This window comes from Elephas maximus, chromosome 10 (assembly GCF_024166365.1).
Source record: "Elephas maximus indicus isolate mEleMax1 chromosome 10, mEleMax1 primary haplotype, whole genome shotgun sequence".
Lineage (NCBI taxonomy): Eukaryota > Metazoa > Chordata > Mammalia > Proboscidea > Elephantidae > Elephas > Elephas maximus.
In genome coordinates this window covers 85,455,510-85,472,731 of record NC_064828.1, presented here as the reverse complement: position 1 = coordinate 85,472,731, position 17,222 = coordinate 85,455,510, and the positions used below count along the sequence as shown (strand labels likewise).

Below are 17,222 nucleotides of genomic sequence, written 5' to 3'. Positions count from 1 at the left end.
GCACTAAGATGTCCTGCAATTCCTTAAAGGGAATTACATTAAATTATTTAAGGGGAACATTTGCCCAAAAGCAAAGATGAGAAGGCAAGAAAGGGTAGAAAATCAGGATAAAAGGGAACAGTGAACCTAGGATGGAAATGGTTAGAAAAAAAGAAAAAGAAAATTCTTTAAGGGGAATTACATTCAGAGCCATGTTGACAGTTACCCTCAAAATAATGCTTCCCCCTCGACTGACTCATTTGGTGAGAATAACAAGCTGGTCCACCAGGGCCTGAGCTGACCCACATGACCTTCCACTGAAAAGCTAAAGTATCTCATTCTGCATTTCCTAATTAGCACTGAGAAAAGTAATGGCAGGCCCAGGCTCCCCACCTAAGGTGTTTGCACAGAGCACATTACTGATGGGACATGTGACAGCCTAGCGCCAGAACTGGTGGCATGGTGTATAAACTCCTGGCAAATTGCAACTCTAACCACATACATCCATCAAGATGAGACATCAGTGAGAACAGACATATGTTCACTAAAAGACAGGGACTGTGTTCTCACTGGCTACTGTAGGGCCCTTGGGAAGAGACTGAAGGTGAGGCGCCTGGGACTCTGGGGCCAACTGAATCTGGCAGTTCTTAATTCCTTCCATCCTGGTTTACCAAGAAATACCTAAGGGGGAGGATTCCTGTGGGACGACAGACCCACTGGCCTCAGCTTTATCCTCCCTGATGGGTTCCCCGTGATCCCCCATTATTCCCATTATGCCTTAAAGTGGTTACTCAGCTCCTCAGGGGACTTTGCATCCACTCAGTTCCTGGTCTTTTACTTCCCTTTGCCGGGCACATTTATTTATTTATTTTTCCCCCAGAAAGCCTCTGTGAAGATTTGTCCATCCTTTCATTAAGTATTGTCAGCTCTCTGTCAATTGCTGAGCCAGGTGCCATGGAATCAGAGACGAAAGGCAAGGCTCCTGCCCTCAGGCAGCTGATGGCTAATCGGGAAAGAGAGGCGCACACAAACAGAAAGTAACGATGAAAGGCTGAGTTCCTCTGGGTTTGGAAATCTTCACTTTTCTGTCTCTTCTTTCACCTTATTGTCCACCACCACCACCCCAGTGCCATCGAGTTGATTCCGACTCATAGCGACCCCCCATAGGACAGAGCAGAACTGCCCCATAGAGTTTCCATGGAGCACCTGGCGGATTCGAACTGCCAACCCTTTGGATAGCAGCCGTAGCACTTAACCACTACGCCACCAGGGTTTCCTTCACCTTATTGTAATCCTCAAATAATAAGTCTAAAAGGGACCTAAAGACATCATGTAGAATATTCTCTCACCTCTCGACAAGCGCGCACTCAAACCCTTTCCGTGAGCAGAGGCTCTAAAGAAAAGCCCTTTCCTCGAACCAAGACTGTAACTGTTTGACCGCCTTTATGTCTAGCTTTCTCGCGGCACGCGCAACCACGTCAGCGCATTCTGTCTCATGTCGTCCTTGGCAATACGACATCAGCCCGACCCATAAACTCTGTAAATCAGCCCTGGGCCTTCTTTTTCCCTGGTGGACTAATCTCCGGGTCTGGCCTCATTCTTTCAGAGCTCCGCCCCTTTTAGCCTTCTCGTAAATTCTCATCGTCCCTGGTGCTGCATGGCAAAACGGCAGGTAAGGAAGGGGCAGTTCTCCGCCATCGAGGACCCTGATGGCCTGATGGTCATGTGGCGAGTGGACGCTGGTGCCCGTTTTCCCGCCGGACTCCCCAATTCCTCAGCCTGTCCATTTTGAGGGAGGAAGACTTGTCTTCCTCCCGGAGCCCCGGAGCAGAGCCTGAATTGCTCTTAGGTGGCCTAGAAGAACCAGCCTGAATGGTATCCCAACATTTTTATTCTTTGCACCTGTAGGATTTATTTTTTCATCAGTTCTAGGGAAGCAATGAAAAAAGGTGTCAGACCTTGGGTATAATTTATATGAGTAAACACGTAAGGAGCAGGGCGAGCAAGAGCGTGAGAATTAAGGCCATTTATCCAGGCTTTGAAGCTTGCTTTGCCCTCTGGTCCAGCCTTCCCCACAGTCTTTCTCGCGCCACTTTTAACCCTCTCCTGGCTCTGCTGCACGGGGACCCTGCACAGAGCTCTTTGCAGCTGCCTCTCTCCCCCGCCCCGCCCACGGCCCTCATTAAAGCCCGGGTAGAAGGTAGCTGAATGCTGCGGTGGCCTCCAGCTGAGGCCTGCTTCCTGATTCTGAAGGGAAGGCACGTTGCTCTCCACTCCCGGCGGCCAGCCTTCGAAGCCTCCTCCACGAGCCTGGCTGACCAGTGTGTCCTGTGTGGCCAGCCTGGGGCTGCCTTTCTTTCCACGTTCCCACTGTCCCTCTCACCTTTTCTTCGCTCCGTCCTCTGAAGATGCGCTCTGCACAGCCAAGTGGCACCAGGCTAGGATGCTTTACACTTGAGAGATGAAGTAATAACAGGTGGCAAGACTGGAGGCTGCCAGAGCCCAGGATTCCGGTTGCCATGGTAACGTGTCAGACCTGTGGAGGGATGGGAACTGTCAGCTGTGGAGGGTGGTGGGGGAACCAGTGAGAGGGAGGAGTAGAGGCACATCTCCTCCTGGAGGGCTCTGCTCACTGCCTCCAGCCTTCCCCAAGGGCTGCAGACCCCAACCAAGCAGGCCCAGGTAGAACAGCTGCTCAGCTGGGGCTGGGGCTGAGGGGCAGGCACTAGCAAGGCGTATTTGTTCTCAGAGGCCCTGGCAGCGGGTCTGAGCTTCTGCGTGTTCGGCCAGGGCTTTTGTGTGTGTGGCAAGGAGGAGCCCAAACTTCTGGCCTGGTTCCTATTTCCCGAGGACGCTTGGGATGCAGCTCTGGTCTCCGCAGAACCCAGAAGAGGGGGCGTTGCTGATAGCCTGACTGTCCCTGCCACTCTTTCTTTTCATGAATGGCACATCCATAGCAGAGATCAGACAAAAGAGGGAAAGACCGCCTATTGGGTGGTAGCTTTATGGAAGGTTTGGCCTACTTTTCCGTAGACACTTGTTAGCTGTCCTTCAATCAGCCCCTGACTCATGGCAACCCTACGCACAACGGAATGAAATGGAGCACCATCCCCATGATCAATTGTGGACCCTTGTGATCCACAGAGTTTTCATTGGCTGATTTTTGGAAGTAGATCACCAGGCCTTTCTCCCTACTGTTTCTCACTGAAACCAGTTCAGCATCACAGCAACACACAAGCTGCCACTGACAGATGGGTGGTGGCTGCACATGAGGCGCACTGGCCAGGAACCAAACCTGCGTCTCCTGCGTGGGAGGCGAAAATTCTACCACTGAGTCGCCAATGCTCCTGATGTGACTCAGAGATCCTGTAGCATGCACTAGTATCTTCCCAAACTCATCCTCCCTTCATTGAGAGTGGTGATGGGATTACTAGAGGCATAGCCTTTCCTGTTCCTGGGTTTGAGTTATTGGAATTTTCACTCCCACCTTCTGTTCCCCCCACCCCCCGCATTTCTTCATGATGTTTGTTCCTCTTTTTTTTTTTTTTTCTCCCTTTGAGCTTTTTAGAGTTATCTCCCTCAGGTAAATTCCTAAACTCTTAAGGCTCACTTTATTTTCTCAGCAGCTTACTTGTATCTCTTGTATGATCTCAGCCAATGAACGTTAATCAACAGGAAACCAAATCCATCATTGCGGACGCTGCCATTGAGATACCAGACGGGTCTTTGCCCTCCCCATCACTTTTTCTATAAATCGGGACTCAATTTCCCATACACAGAAGCTGAATCTCTATTTAAATCCCACTTGCAAGGTCTGGGTGAGCTTCCTATTTATAGTAAAATCCTTTTCATAATGATCTCATATATGGTACCGGGAAATTGCTTGCGGCTGGGTCAGGCCATAGACCGATATAGCCACAGTGTGAGCTTTACTTAAAAGAAAACTCCTTCACAAGGCCCCAGAATTCTTGGGAAAAGAGTTTTCACAGAACATATGATGATAAACAGGATCACCCAGGATGGATTACCGTGGTATGGATGTTAAGTTTAAGTTCAAAGAGAATTTCCACTTTTATCAGCCAATCCCAATAATTTTAATCACGTTGGGCTTCCTAAATGAAATATTGGGTGTGAACCAAGTTGACTCTGAGATTTTATATGCAAAGTATGTTCAGAAAGCATTTGCCATTGGAGGCAGAGAAGTGATAAGAGTGACACAGTCTCTGGGGACACAAACAACCAGAGTTCGAATCCTGGATCTTCCATTTTATAACAGGGGCCTTGAGCCAATCTCTTTGGACTTCAGTTTCTTCATCTGACAAATGATACCTACTTCACAATTTTTTTTTTTTTTTTTTTGGAGAAAAGAATTGAAATGACATACATAAAAGCCTTCAGCATGAGGTCTGCCACGTTTCTGGATTCTTTTGTCTTCAAAAAGTAGTTGAACAAGAGGGAGGCTGGAGGGATATGTGTGACCTGGTGTTCCCTCCTTAGAAGTCAATGAATCATAGTCTTACAGTGTTCTTGTGTGTTCATGTATGGAATGATGTCTCACCTACAGTGTTGTTCTTCCAGCAGCCCAGGGCCCTCTGCCACCCACTCCTGTGTACTCTGAGAGCTGGACATGAGACGAGGCCAGATGACCGACCAATCCATCTGGACATGGACCAGCTCTGATCTCTGAGGATTAGGGAAATAAACCAGGGGCAGTGAATGGCATTCAGAGCAACAAATGATTCTGCCACCTGGAAGCAAAAACAGTGCTGTCTCCCCATCTCCCCCCAGGAGGAGGTCCCAGGACATCACTGCCATATTATCTAATCCATTCATTCCATTGGTCATTAGCCATATCCTGAGTGCAGAGCATATAAGTATTTCAACCAGGACTTAGACATGGCCCCCTACCTGAAGGAGAGGATTATTGAATATGGGGAAGTAAGGCAGGTGGTGCAGCGGTTAAGTGCTGGGCTGCTAACTAAAAGGTTGGTAATTTCAACCCACCAGTGGCTCCATGGGAGAAAAGACCTGGAGATCTGCTCTCATAAAGATTACAGCTTAGGAAACCCAATGGGGCACTTCTACTCTGTCCTATAGGGTTGCTGTGAGTCAGAATCGACCTGACTGCACATACCAACAAGAACAACACATATATGTGACCCAAGACTGGGCAACATTTTGTTTTGTTATACATATGTCAATATGAGTCAGAGCCAACTCAAGGGCACCTAACAACAACAACCACACATGTATGAATAAGAGAAGGGTCATAACAGTGATACAGACAGAGTGCCTTCCCTGAGGCTTGCCTGGTCATTTCTGGTTGGGGAATTGGGAGAGCTTCATGCAAGAGCCCTCACCCTGAAACCAATCCCAAATGCCAAACAGTATAAAAAAACAGATGCATAAGCTATCGATTAGTCCACTCCACTAATATTTTACCAAGCTAGAAGGAGGCTGCGAGCTCACTATAGTGAAAAGACAATAGGAACTGAAGCAAAAAGTTGTCACTGAAAATTCAGCATAGCTGTTACCTGTCACTTTGTATACTAGGCCATTGCTAGACTAAAAAAGACACCTGTCTCTCTGCTCCTGGGGTGTCACAACCACACACCAGGGCCTACGACTGAAGTTTTAGCATTTTCCCCTCATGCTGCTGACTGGGCACCTTTGCGTGGCAAACTACTAACACGAATATATCCAGGCACCCTCCTCTGACTCAGTTTTCTCAGAAATTTCTCTTCAGATGAATTAAATTCTGTTCCTTTGGTCTTTTTACCTTTGAACAATTTCTCCATCACTGTTGGCTTGGCTCTTCTGGATCATCTCTGAATTTTTTATTTCTTGCAGGATTTTTTGCCCTTGATTCAATAAGGTGCTCTACCAGTTGGTGGTGAATACTGTAAAGAATTATCTGGAAGTTTTTATACTCTGTATCAGTTCATCCTTATATGTCACATGGGATAGAGTGTATTGAAGGAAGTCAGATTCTTTGATTGCTTAAAGATTTTGTGAATGGGGAAGGAGTCAAACACAATGGGAAATACCTAAAAGAATAGGAGACAGATGACGAGAGTGGACTGCCTAAGAATTTTACTGCGGTGATGTACACGAGATTCTTTGATTGCCTTTCTTGCAGGAAGCTACCTATGTTGTGACTGGCAACTCCACATTTTATGTCCAATTCATATCAGTGATGGAACTTAGCTCTGGTTTACCCTCTGCCCCTAAATTTAATAGACCCCACCTCTTCTTTCTTTTGGCTCTTTGGTAGATTTTCATGATAATCTCTTGATGAGGACACTCTGAGTTTGTTTGCTTCATAGACATGCTTGGATTTTCACAGGACAGTTGTAAAAATAGTTGGCAATTGAGGGAGAAGGAAGAGACTTTAGTACTTCTGGGTTTGGCCAATGAAAATTTTATAGGCAGAGTAAAATTTTTGCGGACAACGTGATATTTGGAGTTTATTTACAAGACCATTTTGTATGACATGGAGATGTCTTTGGAATGCAGTGAATGATGAAGAGACACCCACCCTCAACAGGCCACAGGGTATGGCCAGCTCCCCTGTCTCCCCCAAATAGCAAACACTTTCTCTTCTTGCAGAGAATTGTCTGCCTCCCTGAAGATGAAAATCAATGACTTAGAAACTGATTAAACAATCCAAACAGCAACTGATAAATGGATTAACCCTCTATAATGTAATTCTGCAAGCTTTTGTCTTCCGCCTTCCCCAGGTAAGTTTTTCTATTCCTGGAGGCAAAGCAGAGGCAGGGAGGAAGTGAAGGCCAGAGGGAATCATATTAAAGTGGGTGAATCCGTTTATCACTTACTGTCTGGATGGTATTTCTGCTCACGTGTCTGCTTCCTTTTACAGATTGGTACCCTACGGGACCTTGATTAATGTTAGCCAGTGAATAATGAAAGATAACATTTGGGTATGGCAAGGAGGCAGATACCCCAGTGGTTAAGGCTGATCCCATAAATTCAGAGGCTTTTCTTCTTAGGCACAAACAGGGAGTGTTAATGATTCCTTTGGGGTGTTTCACAAAGAGATGTCCACAATTGGGAGAGAAAAACAGAAAAATGGAGACATTTCTCCCCACGCAAAGAACCAGTCCATGGCTTGGAACCAGCGCCTAAAAATAGAGAATTTTAGTGCTTGAGGACATGTGCTGTTTTCACAAGGCTTTGTTTTTAAGATCATGTCTCAAGATTTTTCTTTGTCTTTGTTAAGGAGAAAAGGCTTTCAGCCTGCTGGGTTATGACTTAGTATGTTCAGTTACTTGTGAAAATCTTAAGCCTAAAAATATGCTCACTAACTCATATTCAACCCATCTCTGACATGAGGCTGAGCTAAGTGTCTGGTAAGCCTGGGTCCAGTTCTGATTCTAGGCACTTGGGGCTTGCAGACTAACTTGGTTGGGTGATCAATGAGTTGGGACTTTGGGGAGGTGAGGTTGAACAACAACAGATGCCTGTGTATCTGCCAAGATGCTCATCAAAGTCCTCAAGAGCATCTTCAGTTTCCTTCATGGAAATGACCATCTATCAGTGCTTCTTTGTTTTCCTTTGCAGGGACAGGAGGAATATCTCCTAAACAAGAGCATCTTTCCCAAGGGCAAGGCCCAGGTATTGACTCTTCTCTCTCCCTCTAGTCACACCACTGTTTATGGTTGCCATTTAGTGTTGTTCAGTGCTGAGAGAAGTTCACTTGACTAGTAGACCTTCTGGATGGCTTGCTCATCTAGGGATACAATCAGAAGAGCAGGGAAGTTGCTATGAAAATACGTGGCTGTAAAGTATTGAAAGATTACACTAAGTTCTGAATTACTTGCAAGGCATTAGTACTATTGAGCCAAGAAGGATCAAAAAGAAAATCTAGCCCAATTTAACAACTCTGTTTTAAGAAAACCTCAGGTTCTAAACTTCAAGTTCTTTCTGAAGCAGATTCTGGCAGACTGTGGGAGGAGAGGTAGAGGCAGTAGAAACTCATGTCAGCCTAAGATTGGAAACTTTTTCTTAATGTTTCCACAGCCCAGAAAGGACCGGATGGGACAGTCATTCCCAATAACTACTGTGACTTCTGCTTGGGGGGCTCTAACATGAACAAGAAGAGTGGGAGGCCTGAAGAGCTGGTGTCCTGTGCAGACTGTGGACGCTCTGGTGAGTGTGACCCCTTCTTGCATCATGTGCCTGTAGACCAGGGACTGTTCCACTTGCATCCTTGTGCCATCTTGGGGAGGTTGAAGGGCAGAGTGGAGAAGTGGTGGTGGTGATGATTTTGAGTAGAGAGGAGTTTCTAGGGCATTATGATATTTTTCTTCTTTGTGTCTTAAGAACCAAAAGTTATACCCAGGGAAAAGGGCAAAGAGAAATTATTGATTTGTATTTGGCCTTTCTATGAGGTACCTATTTATTTTGTGTGTATTGTTGCAAACAACAGTGAGACAGAGTGAAAATACCTGGAGACACAGGCAACATGCTGTCTTGTTTGGGATGATATGAATGTAACAAAAAGATGTGTTTGTTCTGTGGAAGTGCCTGGGGCAAACCTGAAGAGTATGGAAACATGAATATTGGAACAGCAGCCACACCTTGAATTGTGGGAGTCAGAGACCAGTGGGTTCCTGGATAGCTTCATAAACACCACCTCCATTGGCCACTCATCCCATTTTCTCATATGGAGCAGACAAAAGAGATCCTTATAGATAAAGGAGGAAAATGGGCAGGTGCTCCATGGGCGAATGTGGAATTGACTCAACATATTTTCTTTTTCGTCATTTAACCTATCTGAAGATTCAAGTTTAAAAAAAAATATATAGGGAGAGAGAGACTTTGGTCTTGTTCTTTCGTTCTTAAACTGAGTTCATGTCTTTAAATTTTGTTCAAGTCGTTGTTTTGTTTTTCGCTTCTAACCAAACCATTACTTTTGGCTGGTCATGGTTGGTTGGTACTATCTATTTTTCAAATTGTTTTATGTCATAACTAGGCCAAAGTGCAAGGCAGGGAGGAGAGAGGATTTCAAGCTTATCTTTATTCTTATCAGCTACTGACTAGTAGGTGAAACACAGTTCAATTGGGTGGTCATTACTAGCAGTGAGGGTCACTGCTCTTGTCCACCTTTCTGCCTAGACTCTTTTCTACTCCCAGTCTACAAGAGAAGGACTGAGATGACCATACCTTGGCTTATCGAAGCTCTTTAATTCTTCCCTTACTTTATCTGTAAACCTTAGCATTATCTATTTTATATTATAATGTTAGGGCTGCTTAGGGCTCAAGACTGACTTGGCTAGAAAATCAGTAATTAAAAAGGGACTGTGGTTTCTGTTGTGTTCAACCCTCCACATTTAGCTCTCAAGGACCCTGATAGGGTGGCTTGTTCGTGCAATTCTGTCAATTCATTTACTTTTCAGACGTGATACCTAATATGTGGAACTTTCTGCTCTACTGGTGCTAGCTTAGAAGGCAGGGCCTACGTGTTAGTGGACTCTGGTTTTTAGATAATTTAAAAGAAATGAAACAAATGAAATTCGGTTTTTAAAAAGGAAGCCATCAGGCAAAATCTCTACTGCCAGAAACAATGTCCTTTGGCAGTGATATTCTAAGGAGAACGTTGAGGAAAACTGTAGGTTTGGGGTGGGCTAGAGAGGGAAGCTTCAGAATTCTCATTGCAAATGGCTGTATTTTCTCCCCTTCTTTTCCTATAAAAATTAGGGTACCTAAATTTGATCCATGGGGGACCAGAAGTGGGCACTTAATTTTGTCTACCCAAAGCCTATGTCTCCACAACCTTCACTCAGCTTTCTCTTCTCAGATTCTCTCTGCTATGTGACTCGGGGCCATTTTGTAGCAGCCTAGGTCTTCTCATTGTATTTACTGTGGATTAATTTTGGTGGATCATTTAGTCAGGGCCTAACGCTAAATAGTTGATACGTGGGGAATAAACAGGTGGTGTTAATCCTTGGGATGTGTTTGTTAAGGCAGGTGGGCGAATACTTCTGTAGAGCGTCCCTGGGGTCCTTGCAGGGGAGCCACAGAGCTGCCTTTCCCTTCCCACCTACCCCAGTACTTCTGTTTCCTGGTACAAAGTGAGATTCCTAAAATTGGCACTATAAGTAGAGCATGATTGTCTTACTTGAGAGCCTATTTGGAATGTGAAAAAATTTAAACTTGAATTTTATAAATTTTAGGATATTGTATTTTATTATTATTTTTTTTTACCCCTGTTTCTCACCTTCGTAGTGCTCTGCGTTAGATTTGACAACTCTTTGATCCAAGTAGCTAAGTAACTAAGACCTGGACATGTTTAGTGGCTGGTATTTGTACTTAGATATGCGTGTGTGTGTTTACGTACCTGCCTGTGTGTTTGTACATGTATGTGTGTGCAAATTTCCTCCAGTGGTTCAAAAAAGGAAGACACTTTTATTCCTTACCATTTATCAGACTTTGCAACTTCTTTTTGCTTTCAGTGCAAATGAACTACATGGTATAAGGGCAGAATTGAAAGGGTATCGAAAGAATGGGATTAGAAGCCAGTAAAAATAAAAATAAAATGATGGAGGCTTAACCACCTTGAGTGGGTTATCTGACAGTAATACCTTTGTAAAGTGGACTGTCAAAGTGAGGGACAAACATTGTTCAAGGAAACACCCACCGAAAACACCAAAGAAATACCAACCAGGCTTAAAAACTACCCAGGGAAATCACTGTCTCGGGCGGGTCGAGTGAGTGCCGTGCGTATGTGTGCATACGGGAGAGGAAAAAGATCATAGTTGAATCTTTCGCTGTCAGAAGCTGTGCACATATGTATCAGGGTAAAGAATGGTGCCTTTTCTCAGGAGAAGGGAGGCTGTCTTCCCTGAAAATGTTTGCTTTGTCCCATTATCCCAAATCCCTGTCACCAGGTGACATACCCGGTTAATCGCTTTTGGTGTGAACTGGTTTTCTATTTTGCTATTAAGAATAACATTGCAATAACGTAATAAGAATATTAATAATGATGTCTGTTGCTTAACCCATGTGCTGATATATTCATCATACATGTCAGCTCAATTGGGAGGAGAAGGCAGGAAGGAGAAGGAGGCAGCGGCCGCAGCACGCACCACGGAGGACTTATTCGGTTCCACGTCAGAAAGTGACACCTCAACTTTCCACGGCTTTGATGAGGACGATTTGGAAGAGCCTCGCTCCTGCCGAGGACGCCGCAGTGGCAGGGGTTCGCCCACAGCAGATAAAAAGGGCAGTTGCTAAACCCATGGAACAGACTCTGGGCAATTCGCCACCATCCTCTGACTTTGGTCATTGTTCTGGTTCTGATATATTTTTTTTTTTTAATGAAAGAAAACTTTAGGTTTTTCCTTTATCCTTGCTTTTTCCTCTCATCCTCCTTGCGTCCCTTCCTCCCTTCCCCTGTCTTTTGGGTGTGTACAACAGAAGCACAAACTACTGAAACAAAACGAAACAAAGAGCAGGATGAGAGGCGTCAAAGAGAGATGGAGTCATGATGTACTATTTATTTTCCATAGAAATGGGAAGTTAGATTATCTCTTTTTGTGGGTGGGGGAGGGGATCTTTTGGACATGAGCAGAGTTGATTTCCTCAGTTTACCTATTTATTGGCAAGATGAGGAGAGGAGGGACATTGGGTTTGGAAAAAAAGACCCAGTAACATTAAAAAATATATTATTTATATATTCTAGGTATTATTAGAAACAGACTTTTCTCCTTCTTTTTTTTGAGAGAAGGGAAATCAAAGAAATCGAAGTAATATCCTGTTTAGAAGAAAGCCACTGGGGGGAGGATTGTCTCAAGGAAACCTAGTCAGGGTGATTTCCTCAATGGGAGATGATTGCACGTCCTGTACCCCATGGAGTTTGTGGCTCCCCACAGCAGACCCCCTCCCTGTTTCTCCTCCCTGACCTTTCCATCTTCCTCTCTGCTTGCGAGAATGTCAGCAGCTCCGGAGAAGTCCGGGGCCGCCAGCGCCCAGGCCCCTGACCAGCAGCCGCCTCCTCAGCTCCTCTTCCGTCAGCACAGCGGCTGTTTTGTTGTTGCTGTTTTTTTCCTCTTTTTCCTCATGGTGAAGAGCAATTTCCAAATGCAAGAATGGAATATAAGCAGAACGTCATGGACTCAGCAGTGACAAAATGCCCCAAGGCCACCCTCACGGAAGAAAGAATGATACCTCACAGTATATTTCCCCTCCCCTCACCCTGTTTAAAACCATATATAAATACCTTTTGGATTATCAAGTCTCCCGTATTTCTTCTTCTATTTTTATAGTGCCTGCCAGGCACTTTGTTTTATGTCTCCAATAGCACCTCCTGAAATAAACCAAAGCAACAGTTGCTTAAGGCCCCTGGGGCAATGGAGAAGACCATCCACCTCTTTGGCAGCCTCAAGAACCAGCAGCTGCGTGGTCCTATTCAAAAGGTATGTCTTGGCTGACCTGTCTTACAATGAGGGCAAAACCATCATGGTATTTTGTTTGTTTGTTCGTTTGTTTTTAGTTTTCTCTTTTTCCTCCCCGCAACCTCCTGGTTTGTCTTTTGTTTCTCTGGGTTCTGACCCCCCTTAGTTTGAGAGTGGCTTCTGGAGGGTTCTTGTGCCCACCCTCTGCTGCCTGTGTGCATGCATACCTGGGCACAGGTATGGGAACTGACGCTTGCTTGGGACATGGTGGGGGTGCTGTGTGGTGAATGGTGGGCTTCTGGTTTCTGGCTCTGATTTCAACTGCAGGAGAAAATGGCTGGGGCAGTGCTTGGCTAACTTTATCTCTGTTGGCTAAACCTGGAAGTGGATTCTAGGGAACTGAGGTTGGAGTAGGCTGCTGGATTCGGATAGCAATGAGGAGATGTGGCCACAGGGGACTGTATGTCTAGGGTGGTACTCCATGCTCTGGGTCCTGATTTTACAGCCCAGGGGATACTCCAAATTAAAGATGCCTGATTAGGCGCAATACTAAATTGTGCTGTTTGGAAGATTCTGAGCTCACACAGAGTGTGGCCAGGGTCTCCAGTCTCCATGGGAGCACAGGTCCAAAGACACTGCCATTTGGCTTGGACTGGGAGATCTGAGTGGCTGCCCAGGCAACAGGCTCCTTGTAGGTGTCTAGAAGATCTGCTTTGACAATCTAGCTTTTGCTGCTCCTCATGAATTGGACCACTCATTCTAATAACAAACCAAACAAAAGCAAGGACCAAGCAAAAAAACACACAAATGGACCCTTTGTGCTTTCCCTGGTAGCCTGAGACAGAAAGTGCTTCTACTTTTCTCCTGCTTGAGACATGAAAGTGCTGGGCTGGGCATTTGTACTCAGTTGTGAGAGAATCCCAGTAACAACCCCACCCACTTTTGAGATGTTCTGCCTAATCCGTATGTGGTCCTGTTCCTAGAAACTGTGGCATCAAATCCCAACGTTGTAACGTTCCTGCATGCTCGTATGTGTGAACAGGCCAATATAATTGGTTCACGTAGGTCTCTGTTCAGGGGATGGAATCTCCCCCTGCCTTTCTCCACCTCTCTACTTTGTTCCCATTACTTTGACTTAGATATTGAATTCGCAGCATTACGACTCACTCTCATTGATGAAATGTGAGCTTCCATGTTAATACAAATGTGTTCAACCAATCTGCACTATTTGAAATCTGTGTGGTTGTTTGTGGTTCCTGAAATTCTCAGTGAGAGCATTCTTTTGAATTTGATTTTTTTTAATCCACACAATTAAAAAAATTATAAAATGCTACCTAATTTCAGAACCTGCCTTGGGGTTCTGAAGGGGAACCAAGAGTGTAGAACTTTCTAAACAAGGCAACCCCCCAGGGCAATATTTATCTGAGGATGGCTATTGCTTGCCTACTTTATCTTTGCCTAGTAGAACTTGATTTTCAATTTCTCTCGTTGGGGGTAGTAGATGTCTTCGGTCCTTCTCAGTTGCATTGCCTGAATACCTTGCCTCAGCTTGCAGTAGACTCAAAATTTACACACACACACACACACATATATTTTTTAATAACTGGAAGAGACTTTAAAGATGATCAAGTTCAAATCTTTCATTTTTCAGTTGAAAAAAATTAACCCGGAGAGGTTAAGTTTGAGAAATTGGAATGAAAGTTGATTTGCTATGAGTTGGAATGACTCCATAGCAATGGGTTTGGTTTGGTTTTGGTTTTTGGAGGCAGTGTCTTAAGGTGAAGGAAGTAAACTCGAAGAGGAAATATGGGAGGAGGAAGCTGGCTGGCTTGGGTTTCCAAACTTGTTGATGGTTGTTGTATCTTTATCCCTCTTACTCTGATAACAATGGCCAACATTTATGTGCCAGGCATTGTCTGAGGACTTTTCTTAGAATATATCATTTAATCCTCACAACTACCCTGTGAGATAGGTGCTAGTGTTATCCCCAGTTTACAGATGAGGAAACTGAGGCTTGGTAATAGAGTTAAGAAATATGCCCAAGGCCCCACAGCTAGCAAGGAGTCAGGCTTTATTTCCTGGCATCCTGACTTCAGCGCCTATAGTCTTTGCCATTGGTCTCCTGCATATTCCTAGTATATGTATGTATGAAATAGATAACCCATTGAAAACCGAACCCATTGTTTTGATAGAGTCTCAACTCACAGAAAGGAACCCTTTGCTGTCGAGTCGATTCTGACTCATAGCGACCCTATAGCACAGAGTAGAACTGCCCTGTAGGGTTTCCAAGAAGCGCCTGGTGGATGCGAGCCACCAACCTTGTGGTTAGCAGCCATAGCTCTTAACTACTATGCCACCAGGGTTTCCTATGAAATAGGTAAAATATACCTTGTATGCACCCTCTCTATGTATATAACTATATGTAAAGGTATATTTTATCTATTTCACATATACATATCTATATATAGACAAATGCTTTTTGTCAGTTGCAACTCAAGAAAGGAGTATTTACAATGTGAATGTAGGTTTAAAAGGTAACCTTAATTAAAAAAAAAAAACAGTTTAAATAACTGAAAGGTAAACAGTTAGATTTTGAAGAAGAGAATTACAGTTACATGTTTGTACAAACTATTATAGAGAACTCATTTTTTGACAACTGTTTCTAGATATGTCCCTTCTAGACATTAGGGACAAAGATGTCTCCTTTTGTGTGACCTCAGGAATTGCAGAGGCTGTGTGGGCAGTCAACACACCTATCTTTTTATTGTTGACGTTGTTAAATAAGTATCACTACTCAAATTTTAAAAGAAGAAAGTAGAGTCATTAAGGAAAAAATGATCAGATCTATTTCTATATCTATATGTCTATACATCTATATATATATAGATATTATCCTTAGCTCAATAAAGCATTATCCAGAATACTTCAGATATGTCACCTAATTTTCAGAGTCCTAACCCAAAAGTAGGGGAACCAAAGATATAGAACTTCTGAATTTGCTATAGTATTCAAATACCTGGGTGATAGAAGGGGGCACTGTTGATGCAAGGTGACTATTGTTGTCTATCTGACTTTTGTTTTCCTACCTAGAACAATCTAATCCTTTATTTCTGTTACTCAGACTGTGTAGACATCAGATCCTATAATCACTGTAACACTGGGAGTGAAAAATATGCATTTAATTTTTTAAAGGTCCTTTAAAGTCAGTAATGCATTTTGCTACTGGTATTTTAGAGAGAAGGATTTAATAAAAAATATGATGTTCACATCAATAGTATCCCTTTAAGCCTTCCTGCTTACTTTGCATCTCCGTGCACCTAATGGGCTGCAGCCTGGTACTGCCTTTATATAGCACTTGAGGGAACACAAGATCATTACTCGGGGAGAGAACTAAAGGCTGTTTGGAGGTTCTCACTTCATGGTGGAATAAAATTAATTAATGTTATCCCAATATGCCTCCTGTTACATCTGATGAATATGATCTTGAACATGCACTTAAAGTTGGAGCAAACTCATGGATTAGGAATTTTTCCACAGGGGATTTTGTGTAGCCTTTGAAAGTGAAATTATTTGTGTTGTGTATTTTCTGAGTGAGGTATTTTTCACCTGGTGAAAAGAAGCCTAGATTGGAAATGAAAAATTCTGGACCCCACTCACTATGTGAGTTTGTTGTTATGGAGCTCTGCCTCAGTTTCTCCATCTCTAGCATATAATTGTTTCTTTTCCCATCATAATATGTAACCAACATCATGTCCTAATGATTCTTAAAACAGCCTTGTCAGGTACAGTAGATGTTATGTATCCCCATTTTACTGATGAAGAAGCTGAGGTTCTCTTTAGCTTAGATGAGTTCTAGATCAGTAGGTGGTGTCTGGGTCGTCTAATACTCTCCTCAGTCATACTGACTTCCTCATAGTTTGCACTTTGAAGATTTATTGAGTAAAATCTGTAAAGGACTTTGAGGCCTTTCATTCAAGACCTCTTTGGATTAGAGGAGGTATTCGATGCTATAAAAAACAAACAAAACCTCAAACCTATTATCACATTAGAATCATGTTGAGAAGTAGCAATGAGAATGTTCTAAATCCTCATGAACTTTTCCAAAGAACTAAGGTCAACGGTGGTGGTGGTGGTGAGGGGTGGGAGGAGGTGACAGTGGCAGAGAGTATGCACTCAGACCCTCTTTTGGTCACAAGCCCATGTACCTAACATTAAAACATTGTGCTTAATAAAAGTGATTTCTGACTACCCAAAAATAACAGTACAGGAAAAACATTTTTGCCTGACTGATTACCAAAACAGCTGAAAATCATGGAAGATCCCTGTCAGAACAGAATTATTAGGTAAAAAGCATTGGCAATTAGGTTTTCAAAGTATCTGAATTCTGGCCCTCAGCCAATGACTCAGACATTTAAAAATTTTTAATCTTGAAGTAATTTCAGGCTTACAAAAAACTTACAAAAGTAGTGCAAAGAATTCCCATATACTGTTCACCCAGACTCCCCAGATAACTACAGTATAGTTGTCACAATCAGGAAATTAACATTGGTGGAAAACTATAGACCTTATTCAAGTCCAGAGTCCTTAGTTTCTCTTTCTTTGCCTTTCGTAACCTTGATACTCTTAAGGAGTACTGGTCAGTGATTTCATAGAAAATCTTGCGCTGCAGGCTTGTGTGATGTTTTCTCATGATCGACATCAGATTATGCATTTTTTGTAAGAATACAACAGAAGTATATTGTGGCCTTCTCAGTGTAACATATTGGGGTACATGAGATTTATTCCATTACTGATGACTCAGATATTTGGCCTCCTTTAAATTATTCC

General features: G+C 43.5%; 1 protein-coding gene across 1 annotated transcript in view; it reads left to right on the top strand.

Annotated features, from left to right (window-relative positions):
• DPF3 (double PHD fingers 3) overlaps positions 1–17,222 on the top strand; it is a 294,608-nt gene that overhangs the window by 234,285 nt on the left and 43,101 nt on the right. Inside the window, exons 8-9 of the mRNA XM_049897757.1 lie at positions 7,561–7,614; positions 8,020–8,148. Coding sequence (XP_049753714.1) covers positions 7,561–7,614; positions 8,020–8,148 — 183 coding nt within the window. The remainder of the gene's footprint in view (positions 1–7,560; positions 7,615–8,019; positions 8,149–17,222) is intronic.